Source organism: Sprattus sprattus, assembly GCF_963457725.1.
Source record: "Sprattus sprattus genome assembly, chromosome: 9".
In the NCBI taxonomy this organism is placed as follows: domain Eukaryota; kingdom Metazoa; phylum Chordata; class Actinopteri; order Clupeiformes; family Clupeidae; genus Sprattus; species Sprattus sprattus.
The window spans coordinates 25,436,959-25,450,537 of record NC_137928.1 but is presented as its reverse complement, the minus strand read 5'-3'; the positions used below and the strand labels follow the sequence as shown (position 1 = coordinate 25,450,537).

At 44.5% G+C, this 13,579-nt stretch overlaps 1 protein-coding gene across 1 annotated transcript in view; it reads left to right on the top strand.

Moving 5' to 3' along the window:
* ppp1r37 (protein phosphatase 1, regulatory subunit 37) overlaps positions 1-13,579 on the top strand; it is a 55,947-nt gene that overhangs the window by 14,251 nt on the left and 28,117 nt on the right. The window contains exon 2 of the mRNA XM_080845147.1: positions 11,892-11,989. Within this exon, the coding sequence (XP_080701273.1) occupies positions 11,892-11,989 (98 nt within the window). The remainder of the gene's footprint in view (positions 1-11,891; positions 11,990-13,579) is intronic.

Genomic DNA, 13,579 nt, shown 5'->3' with positions numbered 1-13,579 from the left:
CACTGTCTCTATCCTCCCACCCCTGCCCCCATGTCTTTCTGTCTCTGGAGTGAGTCAGCTCTTGTGTGTGCCAGTTTGACTGCTGGCTTGTAAGTCAGGCCAGGGAGATGAGGTTGGGGGGGAGTGAAGCAATCGATACAGGCAGCCGCTCTTGAGTAAAGGACATCCATCACATACCATGACACACTGCCACATTCTCTTTTTGGCCCTCCTGTGCCACCGTAGCATCACCCCAACCCCCATATCTCCCTTTGACAAACTGCTGGATAATTGTGAGGCTCTTAATCCCAGTGTTTTTCTCATAATCACCCACCCATATCGCTGGATTGTGTGGGTATTGATTGGAGTGAATGTGTTTTTAATTAGTTAGCGTAGCATGTGTGTTGATCTATGGGCTCTGCACATGCATCAGCGCTAGCAGTAGCAGGAGTCCATGAAGGCACTTGCAGCCCTGTAGCGTGGTGGAAGTCGGCCAATAGCAATAATGGAAATTGACTTTGCCGTGACTTATTGGCTCAGCAAATTCTCTCTCTTCCTCTCTGTCCCCTCTTTCTCACTCACCCCCCACCACTCCCTCTCAATCGTCCTCTCTCCTCCCTTAATTCTGTCTCTGCACTCCTTTCATGAAGCAGTGAGCGAGTGAGCGAGTTTCCTGGAGCAGGGAACAGGCTGAAATCACCTGTCTCCGTGTGTGCAGCTGCAGCAGCATCAAGGTCACGGCTTTAGGTCCAATTCAGACAAAGTCTAGTTCGTCTTCTTCCGCAACGTGCCTTATCATGTAGACGAGCACTCTCTATCCGCAACGATCGAAATCGGGGGTAGAAATCGGTACGGGGCTGGTGGTACGGGGACTGGTGTTCGTCTGCACGGATTCACGCGCCCTGATGACGTCATTGCTCCAACCAATATATATATCACTTGTTCTCCTTCTACATCACACTAGTGGTGGGTCTCGAATTCGCTCTTATGAATCCAGCATACTGATTTTTGTTTAGCCCTCCTATCTTGATCTAATTCTTTTTATTCAGACGTTAATTGATCATTAAGAATTTCGTCGATGACATTATTTTTTTTTATTCATCGATAAAACTAATGCACGTTCTGTTGCGTAGTGTGAGTCTTGAAGGAATGCAATGGATTTCGCTATGTGGCAGCAATTAAAATGTTACCAAACAAGGGCAATGTTACTCAGTTACCTGCAAGTTTCCGTGTAAACATGAAGAGGTCACGGCATGTAGCGTGGGACCATTTTGGTAAAAAAAAAATGACTTAGTTCATTGACAACACTGCGAAGCTGTGTATAAGTACAACTCGGCCACAACTCAAATGATGTAGGCTACCACTTGAACAACGCACATCCGACCATGGTTAGTGACCGTACACAACTAAGTAAGTATTAAACATTTGGAACCCACCATATTTATCAGCACTGTTGGAAATAGCTTGCCATCCTACCAGCCTCCATCACTTAGCTTACCGTGGCTAAATTAGCATCCCTACCTAACCTTGCTGGCGAACTTGGCTTGAAGGATTCCAAAAGGTAGCAAAGCTAGCTAACTGGTTGTTTTAAAAACGTGTGCTTTAACAGTTAGTTACTAGTTTTCAATACCTTCCAGGGTTATTGTTTCTGGTTAGAAAGCCGGGGAAGGACAGCTTGAAATTGGCACTGGTCAAGAATCATCTTAAAAGTTGACGTTTACTATCAGCTGTTATTCTAAGCACCTGGACTTGTAGGTTTAGGGCTTAACTATTAATATTCTCTTTACCGGTGAATTGAATGGCTTGTCGATAATACTGGTTGTTTTAATGGAGCTTTGTTAATTAGCCTAATTCATTGTTATGTAGGCTAACCGAGTAAGTTGTGTTTATGAGCACTGGCTTCTAGCTGTCGGCTCCGCTGCTTAAGAGTACAGCAGCGCATATTTTTCAAGTGTAACCATTAAACGGATCCGGTTTAACTGCCACAAGAGTTGTCAATCTTGGAATACAGATCTCATTGAGGAACACGCTGTGTTTTATCTTTGTTCACTGCATTTTAATATATAGCCTATGAATAGTGCATTTTTGATATAATGTTTTTAATGAATAATCGAAAATCGATCGTTAATTCTCCCGACGATCGATTAAGACAATTTAATCGAATGCCCATCCCTAGACGTTACATAACTCTCATGACCACAAATATAAATTGGCCAGCGATTTTAATTAGCTTTTTTCTTCATATATTAATGTAGAATGGTCGGAGCAAAGCCTCATGGGAAATGCTCAAGCTCAGCCTCTCAATAAAGCAAAGGCATTTAAACAACTCACAGACATATCATGTTGCACTGTTCCAAACTCTTTATTATCAATAGAAAATCAAATTCATTTTCGCATAACCTATAGTCTGCTCTGACCACCATAATGTATTACTGTGCAGATTAAATGTAGGCTATGCGGTTAGGCTAAACGTGGCTAATTGTAGCTTGTCTACTGGCTGCTTACCCATGTCCTCTTGTCTTCTTCTACGTTTTTTCATGTTTTTTCAGTTATCTGTATCAGTGCTAAATCGCCACCAACAGGCGTGGGGTATGTACTACAGTCAGTTCATCCCAAACTGGTGTGTTAGTCTTTACGCAAATCTCTCGTTACCAGGCTCCATCCTTACGCAATTAAAAGATTCGATAGGTGTGAAAAATGAACCAGATTCAGTGAATCTAGACTCCGTGTAAAGGAGCCCTTAGTCTTCTGGAAGTTTCCGTCTCCGCAGGGAATGTACAGCCTCCGTATTCACAGCCATGTGAGATAAGAGTACCCAGCTGTGGTTGGTCATGGGGTCAAAGCAGCACAACAAAATGTCTTTTTGGCCCAGCTTTCGCCTTAACACCCCTCTGTCTGGGGCTTTTAATACAGCCTGTTTGAGGCGGGAATGTTGAACTTGTATTCTGCCTCACCGTTCTGTAGGGATGAACATGGAATTGGGGTAGGGTCATTGTCATTGTTGCTCTGCCTCTGAGCCAGCAGTGGAGGTAGTCACAGAGCTGGATCGATGTCTGTGTAAAGGAGAGAGCTGGCATGGCGGGATAGGGTTGGGACGTAGCCTAGCAGCTAACCAAAATGAAGCAAGACATGAATCTGAAATTATGGAGCATTTACATGTTGTAGATGATTCACTCCAACGTTGAATATGCACAGCTTGCAAGAGCCCGCAGACACTTAAGATCATCCATCTTTGTTTTTGAAAGTAACGGGTAGGCTGGTTTATTTCAGAAGTCTATGTTATGGTGCATCTGAGACTACTTGAAAATTGGAACGTCCAATTTGATATATCCCAGCTCTGACTTGAATGGGGCACTCACACGTATTGTGCCTTACAGTGGGCTTGCCCGACGTTTGGGTCTGTGTTGATAACGCAGACGTTAGGACCGGACAGTTAAACAGCCAATCACTATGAATAACTGACCACTGTGTAACTTCACTAACGAGCTGTTCACCTTGTGGGTAGTTAACTTTCTAACCTTTAGATGACCTCACAAATATTTTCTGGTTACAATAATGGGGTTTTTACATTGTACAGTATCTATTTATCTGTAACTTTTAAAAATCTAAGCAAAAAAAGCCAAATATCTTCCAAAGCTAAAAAGCTTCTTACACGTATGTGTGAGTGCCCCGTTTTGCATTCAAGTCAAATATAAACACAATAATGTGGTTTATCTTGACACACTGCCTCTTCTCACATCTTCTCACCTTTTAACCTTTGATAGGGTTAGGGTTAGGCTCTTTTCAGTTTGTGGCCTTAATGGTAATGATATTTAAATGCTATATATTATTTTTTTCAGAGTTTGCATTATCTGAGGTCTGATTGATCTTGAACGTGGCATTAATCGTCAAGCTAGATGCTATCTTAAACGACACGTGGTTGTGGAAGGCCGGCGCGCTATCTAAAATCGCTCACTGGGGCGGCATTATGCAGCCTCTTGATCAGTGTAAACAAGCAAAGGCGGCCTAATGAGGGGTCTACAGCAGTAGAGCAGGATGGTTTAAAATGGGTTCCTTACTCTGCTCCCAGGACCTCTTCCACCCTTGCAAGCTTTCACTCACTGCGGTAGGCTCAGTTTATAGGCTCATTAACATGAGTGCCCAGGTCATAGGCTCATTGACGTGAGGGCTCAGTTCATAGGCTCATTGACGTGAGGGCTCAGTTCATAGTTGTTCAGACCTCATGTCGATGAACCTGTCACGTGAAATCAAATTGATGGGCGACAGGGCTGTTCTCACCAGTCAGATGGTTTTGCCTGATTGAGATTCACTCTGAAGTGAAAGGGTGACCTAACTTTAACAAAATTGGAGTGCTTACAATTAAATAATGGGGCCGTGGACGTCACTCTCAGAGTTGATATTAATGTTTGTCAAGAGGAAGGTGGTGATCTGTGGTGGTCACTGGTTTCCTCTGGTTAGAAAGGAGAATCTCTGCTGCTCCCCCTGCCAGAGGCATCTCCTGATCAGGGGTCAGTCCAGAGGCATCCGTATCTCTGCCCACATCCTGCGGCCAAAAAAACTTCTGCCCGAGTTCTAATGAAAAGTTTCTATCCAAATGCACATAATCATGTAGTAGGCTTTTTGCATAGAGCAGAGAAAATGCATCATCTAATTTGTCATATTGGATGGGATTAGACTAATTTGGTTGCTTTCATTTAATTTGTATTTATTTTTGTTTAGTTTTTTTAATCAGCCCTCTCTTGTGTTTCACATTGATCTCCAGTGCGAGGCCTGTATTTAGAACTGTCTGTGATGCCTCCCAACGTGAGTGTGTGTAGTAAACTTGTTCGTTGTAGTATATTGTTACAGAAAGCAGCTAACGTTAGCTTTGTAGGCTTATTCCTCTTATCCTGTCACCCTGCAAACCCTCTTGATGAAATAATACACTGGTGTCCTTCAAATTACTGAGCTGTGCCCTTGTGAACTGTGCTTTTCATAACTTCACTGACTGAGAAGGGATCCTTATCGGTGGGCATGGGAGGGGATTGAGACACAGCCTCTTAGCTGTAGGTCTGAGTTCATCTGCGTCATGAAAATGAAAGGAGACCCTGTGCTGCGTCTTTTTCAGGAGGAAACAACGAATAAACAGTGAAGTTGTCTTGCTGAGGGGGTCGGGTGTGTGGGTGCTCCAGTGTCTAAATGGTGGAACAAAAAGCCAAATAGAAACTGGTTGTTTGTGGATACTACTCTGTGACAGGGTCTGACTTTGCTTTACTTGTCTTGGACTACTCTCCTGTCTTTCTGTCTTTCTGTTTGTGTGTGTGTTTGTGTGTGTGTGTGTGTGTGTGTGTGTGTGTGTGTGTGTGTGTGCGCGCATATGAGCCTGGGATGTCTGTCTGTGTGTGTGTGCATATGAGCCTGGGATGTCTGTCTGTGTGTGTGTGTGTGTGTTGGCTTGTGCCTGTCTCCTCCTTCTCCATTACTGTTAATGAAGAGAGTGATGGTGAAAGACAGTGTGTGCCTTGAGTGTGTGTATCCGCATGCTTTGTCGAAAGTCAGATCATGAGTTGAAACAAGGCAACCTGTCGTCATATAGGGTAATCAAGGTGTGTGTGTGTGTGTGTGTGTGTGTGTGTGTGTGTGTGTGTGTGTGTGTGGTTGGTTGGTTGGTTGGTTGGTTGGTTGGTTGGTTGGGTGCTCAGGTGTTAAATGGACTCCACAAAGCCTCTTAAATCATCCCGTAGTTCAGCCTTCCCCATATATTCTCTCATCCTTCCCTTTCTCTCGCTCTCTCCATACACGCCCCATCTCCTCCTCTCTCTCCCTCTGACTCAGCCTTCTGGCAGGCACAGAGATGGCAGGGACATTACTGTAGCTGGGTTCAGGTTCAGTGATGCAGGGCCCAGTACTGGAGCTGGGTTCAGGCCCAGAGATGTGGGGCACAGTGCTGTAGCTGGGTTTAAAGATGGGGGGCCCAGTACTGTAGCTGGGTTCAGAGATGGGGGGGGGGCACAGTACTGTAGCCGGGTTCAGGTTCAGAAATGGGTGGGTCCAGTACTGTAGCTGGGTTCAGTGATGTGGGGCCCAATACTGTAGCTGGGTTCAGGTTCAGAGATGGGGGTCACAGTACTGTAGCTGGGTTCAGAGATGGGGGTCACAGTACTGTAGCTTGGTTCCATATCTTGGCTCTTCAGGCATAAACCCTTGTGCCGTGATGTTTCCATGGCCCTCCAGTTGCTCACGGCCTCAGTCTCCTCTTCTAGACCATCGTCATGCTTGAGCCTCCACAGACATCACGTGGGAGTCCATCCTGAGGTCATCCTTTAAGACCCAGAGCATCCAGAGGAACACAACAGGCAGAGACTCCCCTCTGGGATATTAAAGCCAACAGGAGGGCACATAAAGAGCCTTAAGCTGCTGATGAAATCACTGGCGTGTTCATCAGGGGGTGGCAATGATGAAATGTGGCTCCATTAAACGTGTGTGTGTGTGTGTGTCTGTGTCTGTGTCTGTGTGTGTGTGTGTGTGAGTGATAGATAGAGAGGCGGTATGAGTGTATACTGTGTGTGTGAGCGAGAGACTCATTTGCCTTAACTGCCTCAGCCAGCATGCCTCAGCAGCCCCTTTTGACACTGCTCATGGAACAGGCCCTGTGGCTGCAAGTTTTTACTGGCTTGTGTGTCTGACGGAGAAAGAGAGTAAGTGTGTCTGTGTAGGAACTGTAAATGCAGTTGCACAACCTCAGTTTTCTTTCTCTCCCTCCGTAGGGCCTGATGAGATTAATTCAGACGAGTTGCAGGGGCAGAGAGGAGAGGCAGCCATCTGGGCAGGCCCTTAGACAGACAGACAGACAGACAGACAAGGGTTTGGACACAAGCAAGCAGACAGACAGACAAGGGTTTGGACACAAGCAAGCAGACAGACAGACAAGGGTTTGGACACAAGCAAGCAGACAGACAGACAAGGGTTTGGACACAAGCAAGCAGACAGACAGACAAGGGTTTGGACACTAGGGCTGGGGGTAAACGATTATTTTCAAAACGATTAATCTGGCGATTATTTTATCGAATAGTCGACTAATCTAACGACTAATTGGACGATTAGTCTAACGATTATTTTTCTGTTGCTCGATTAAAACCATAATGTATCTCAAATAAATACCCCAAAAAATCTTAATAATATACTTTAATGAGCACCGTTTTGCACAGCAAAAGTCCAACAATGCATTTCATGTTTATCTAGAGTTCACAGTAAAATGTTTGGTACTCAAATGAGCCCTATCACATTTGGATGTGGTGCTCATTCATTTAAATGTTTTCAGTGCTTATAAAAACATTCATTCATTGATGAGCACTGCGCACCACCTTATGTGCAGCCCTGTCCTGGACATTGCTTGGCTGCATTAGTTGACATTGGCGATCTAACGTGGTAGTGAATCATGATACATACTATAAGCTGGCCAACGTTAGTCTAATGTTATGTGTTTGACTCGTAAATGACCACAGCATGAGTTAGCTCTCTGTGCCGTTTGTTGGTGCTTGGTTGGCGTGTTCTGCAGCCGTAAGTTAACGTTTACTAAACTGACACAGCTGTCTAGCCGCTGCCGCTATAGTAGCTAGCTACCAAGCACGAACAAACTGCACGGAGAGCTAAGAAGATAGTTAGCTAGCACCACCGAAGTGCGCAGAGCTCAAGCTACACAACACACTGAACAAACGTTAAATACGAGACGTTTGAGAATGGAGATAGAAACGCACCCCATTGTCTCTCGTGAAGGGGACAATAAGTAACGTTGGTTACATTAATTTAACGTTTGTTCAGTGTGTTGTGTAGCTTGAGCTCTGCTCACTTCGGTGGTGCTAGCAAACTATAGCTCTCCGTGCAGTTTGTTCGTGCTTGGGTGCTAGTAGTTAACGTTAGCTAGCTACTAGTGTGTCAGTTAAGTTAACGTTAACTTACGGCTGCAGAACACGGCAACTAAGCATGAACAAACGGCACAGAGAGCTAAGTCATGGTGTTGGTCAGCTTATAGTATGTATCATGATTCACTACGTTAGATCGCCAATATCAACTAATGGCGCCAAGCAATTCCCTGGGTTTCTGCTCTCTCAGTCCTTGCGCAATGTTTGTTTCTGTTTGGGTCAACCACGTGTATGTGCCAAGCGTCGACGTAAAAATATGGCGTCGACGTAATTTAGAAATCGACGCGTCGACGTCATCGACGCGTCGCTACAGCACTATTGGACACAAGCAAGCAGACAGACAGACAAGGGTTTGGACACAAGCAAGCAGACAGACAGACAGACAAGGGTTTGGACACAAGCAAGCAGACAGACAGACAGACAAGGGTTTGGACACAAGCAAGCAGACAGACAGACAGACAAGGGTTTGGACACAAGCAAGCAGACAGACAGACAAGGGTTTGGACACAAGCAAGCAGATAGACAGACAGACAGACAAGGGTTTGGACACAAGCAAGCAGATAGACAGACAGACAGACAGACAAGGGTTTGGACACAAGCAAGCAGATAGACAGACAGACAGACAGACAAGGGTTTGGACACAAGCAAGCAGATAGACAGACAGACAGACAGACAGACAGACAAGGGTTTGGACACAAGCAAGCAGATAGACAGACAGACAGACAGACAAGAGTTTGGACTCAAGCAAGCAGATAGACAGACAGACAGACAGACAGACAAGGGTTTGGACACAAGCAAGCAGATAGACAGACAGACAGACAGACAAGGGTTTGGACACAAGCAAGCAGATAGACAGACAGACAGACAGACAGACAAGGGTTTGGACACAAGCAAGCAGATAGACAGACAGACAGACAGACAAGGGTTTGGACACAAGCAAGCAGATAGACAGACAGACAGACAGACAAGGGTTTGGACACAAGCAAGCAGATAGACAGACAGACAGACAGACAAGGGTTTGGACACAAGCAAGCAGATAGACAGACAGACAGACAGCCAAGGGTTTGGACACAATGAGGCAGACAGACAGGGCAGGGTCTAGACAAGTCCTCTCTAAATACTTTGTCTTCCGATTGTTGTCACCCGATCCCAACACACACACACCTCAGCTGAAGACTGGGACTCCGATTCAGGTTCTTAAGTTTCTTTTTGCATTTACCGTTTCATTTCGGTTGGCTGTCTTGTCCGAGCGGCCTATGTAGCCAGAGCTGCAGAGACAGTGTTGAATGGGGTGACCTGTATTTCAACAGAAATAGGAGAATAAGGGATAGGCTAACAATAAGTCATTAGGCCCTACTCATTACAATCATTCAATCAAAACCATCCCTCTTTCTTGTTTCTCTTTCCCTCCCTTTCTCTCTTTCTTTTTTTCTGTATTTCTCGTTCTCCTTCCCTTTATGTGTGTGTGTGTGTATGTGTGTCTCAGTGTCTCCTTTACCCTTGTTGGAAGATTGACTGTTTCTTAAAGGTTACCTGTCTCACTGTATTCTCTTTCCTCTTCCTGTTGGCATGTTTTTGGAGTCTCTCTAGCCCATTCGTTCACATTGGTTAGTCTCTTTCCGACATTTCAGTTTTGTGAACAGAGAGTTCGACAGTGCACAACTGGGCTCCATTATATTGATTGCTAAACGCTGTGGCTGAATTATTTTATAATTATTTTCCCTTACCTTGTGCAGTAGATTGGTACTGCTCAAATGAAGTGTGTGTGTGTGTGTGTGTGTGTGTGTGTGTGTGTGTGTGTGTGTGTGTGTGTGTGTGTGTGTGTGTGTGTCGGGTGTAGGTTGCGCAGCAGAACAGTGAACTCTGAACCGGTCTGTTGAGTATCGAGCTGGTGCTCCGGTTGTGTGTGTGTGTGTGTGCTGCTGTTTATGCTGTAGTCAGCAGTTCTGTCTGTTCAGAGCAGATAAGAAGAGTTGATAAACATAGAAAGACAGACACACACACACACACACACACACGCACACACACACACACTCTCAGTGTCTCAGTGACTTAAAATGACTTAACAAGCACAGTCTTGAACAGTCGTCATAAATATCATTATGTATCTTAAGAAAGTTTGAGCAGACTACCCGAGCAAAATATACAGAACAAATTTGATATTGTTATTTTCTGGAAATATATCACTATTACAAAACTGACTGGCTGACAAGCGATTAAAAAAGATAATCAAATTAATGACATGCTTTGTGATTAATTCATTTAAATCTTGCTAGCTTGCGCATTTTAATTTTTTTAGTTTGTCTAAAAGTAGTGAGCTAACTACTATATTGCACTGATCATCTCTTGCTAGCTTGCGAACCTGTCACCAAATCATCCCATGCCTTAAAACTGTGCTTACCCTCGGTCAGATGCCTTTTTTTTTTTTTTTTTATAAAGTATAGATGAATAACACTTTGTTCTTACAGTGATGGCTACAAATATTGAACACATTTCCTTCTTGTAAGCGCTTTTTGAGGTTTAGGAATTCTCTATCTCGAACTCGTAATCGAGGTGATGTTTGCAAATAATTCCAAGATAAGGCTGTAGACAGTTGGATGTTAATCCAACTACCAATACCGCCCAAAACATTGATGCTAGGTCCACATCAAATGTGTGCAGTGGGATAAATACAAACTATTACTGCAACACAGACTCACCTTTATGTTTCTAGGGTAAGGGTTGGGTGTGTGCTTTCACTGTCGTATCTAAAGACAGTGACCTATGGGTTCAGGGGGCATCATATAGTGCTTTAATTGGCCTATTATGTTAATTGTCTATTATTAGTTAATTTAGATTAACATGTTATTTTAAACTTACTTTTACTGTTTTATAAAGGTGTGAATAATGCACATCAATTCGATATCAATAGCAGTTTTTCTGACTTAACCATTTTCCTAAAGCATCCCCACACACACCCCACCTCCGCTCTGTCTTGTGTCCGACCCTCGACTTTCTGTCTCCGCTTAAGAGCAGCCAGACTAAAGAGGTCAGACAACAGTTCTCTGACACTAGAGAGAGAGAGAGAGTGTGTGTGTGTGTGTGTGTGTGTGTGTGTGTGTGTGTGTGTGTGTGTGTGTGTGTGTGTGTGTGTGTGTGTGTGTGTGTGTGTGTGTGTGTGTGTGTGTGTGTGTGTGTGCTGACTGATCAGCTGACTGGTGTTTTGGAGTGGGATGGAACAATGGCTGCCTTTCAGAGAGCTTAAGCACCAGTAACTCACTCCAGGGGTCTACGATCTAGCTGTGTGTGTGTGTGTGTGTGTGTGTGTGTGTGTTCCAGTCCTTGAGGGCTCTTTAGGCAGACACATTTAGATAAGGTCATAACAGTATGCACACGCACAGTGCATGCACACATTAAGCACACATTCTCACGCGCACGTTCTCTCTCATAAATACATACAACACACACACCGTCTTCACACAAGAACACACAGTTACACTCTCCTGACATTACTTTGTGTGTATCCCCTAAGGGAAAATGTAGACCAATCAGATTTGTCATTGTATTTGACGCTTAGTTGCCAAGGTGATTATTAAACACAGTCCTTTAAATACCATTAGCTATTCTGTCTATAAACCCAAAAGTCAGTTACACACACGCACACGCACACGCACACGCACATCACACGCACATCACACGCACATCACACGCACATCACACGCATACTGCACACACACACACACACACACACCACACATACTGCACACACAAGCAATTTTTCTCACAAAAGCTTTCTCAGACACATACACACTCTAACACACACACACACACACACACACCCTCTCAGATATGTGGTTTCTGACACTTCTCACTTAGCCCAGACTATCTTGAGTGCTTCCCTAAAATCTTGTGATGACAGAGACGGATGTGTAACAGTGTAGAATAGATTATGTGTGTCTATGTTCATGCTGTTATGTGTGTCTGTGTTCATGCCGTTTGCGGTTCTGACCTTTTGACCTGTCGTTTTTGTAGCCCAGAACGTTACGGTGGAGGAGATCCTGAATGCATACAAACAGGCCTGCCAGAAACTCAACTGCAAGCCCATTCCCAAAGTGCTCAAACAGATACAGGTGAGACCAGACAATGCACAAACACACACACACACACACACCTCGCTTAAACATATACACTTGCACACAGATACACTAAACATATTACGTTTGTGTTTCCTTTTCAGTCTTTTGGCATGTTGTCTTTGTATGCTATAGGCTAGGGGTGGGTCAGTGTCCTTATGTAATAGAGAATTAGACAAGCCCAAATAAAAAAGACCATTTTTTTTATATCGTAAGGCAGATATATTCGAGAAGGCAATTCAAATGCGTTGTGTTGGCTAATGTTCCAATATTTTAAGAATGAACACACTTGTTGCCTTTCCATCTTTTCTTTGGTAAACTGTTGCCTATAACCTTCCTATCACGTTGTAAATGTTAATTTAAGGGAGATGTTTGTCCGTGCAAAACAGTATTGATCTCGGCTTTTCTGGTGCAGCTATTCTTTTGCGTGGACTGCCGGTGTGGCAGAGGATTCTGACGTCAAACACTCGACTAGTACCATTCAGATTCACGTGTACACTTTCTAACAACGCGTACACTTTCCAGCAACAAACCATCATGATCAGCAACTTGTGTGCTCGGGGGACAAAGTTTTCCCCTCCAAATAGCAAGTCACAAGAGCAGAAAAGGCAAATAAAGGATTTATAAAGGATCATTTCTGATAGCCTAGGTGGAGAGGGTGGTGTTACAGTTCAGTAGTGACAGAAAAACTGCGTTTTGTGGTTTTGTCTAGGCAAGGGACATCGGACTAGCGTTTTCACAAGCCCTAGGGGAGTGTGTGTGATTGGGGTCATGTCCCAGAATGCCCTTCTCAGACCTGTTTGCCTGGATTAGAGTTGGAATCTGATCTCCACAGCAACCCCAGTGTGATAAACATTGAGGCCTTTTTTACCTCTGTGCCTGGCAGCCAGCCAATCACACGTCTCCGTTCTGCACAGCAGGCCCAAGATTGGCTCCTTCAGTGGTGCTGACTCTCCCTCTGGACAGGTCAGACAGTCTGTCGGTAGGCAGGAGAAAAATAACTTTCTTCATTTCCTGTCTGGTGGGATTCTGGTATTAACACTTGTGTTTGTTGTTGAACTTTTTTGGTATATTTGTCTCTGTGAGCTGTCTGTCTGTCTGTCTGTCTGTCTGTCTGTCTGTCTGTCCTTTTTTCTTTGTCTGTCCATATGCGTGCGTGCATGTTTGTGCATCTGTCTGTCTCTGTTTTTGTGTGCGTGACAGACAGACAGACAGACAGACAGTTTTCGACACGCACAGACTAACAAACCAAATTGGGATACATTATTGACTCATTCCCAAATGCCAGGAATCTCCCCTGAAAGGCCACATTGGATAAACAGCCACAGGCCTTACGTCCTCAGCTCACTCACGGCCAGATAAACACACTGACTTCTCCCTAAGGCCATCGGCACCCAGCAGGGTAGACCTCCTACACAGGGCTCAGGCAAGCAAGCTTTGACGTCGCCTCTTCTGGGGCCGAAAATAAAAATACGACTTGATAGAAATGTGTGCAGGTCTTGTAGATTTGAAAAACTTCGGCTTTCTAATCGGGTGTTCTTAGAGAAAAAGGAGGAAAGGAGAGGAACCACAAAGGAGAGAAAGGGA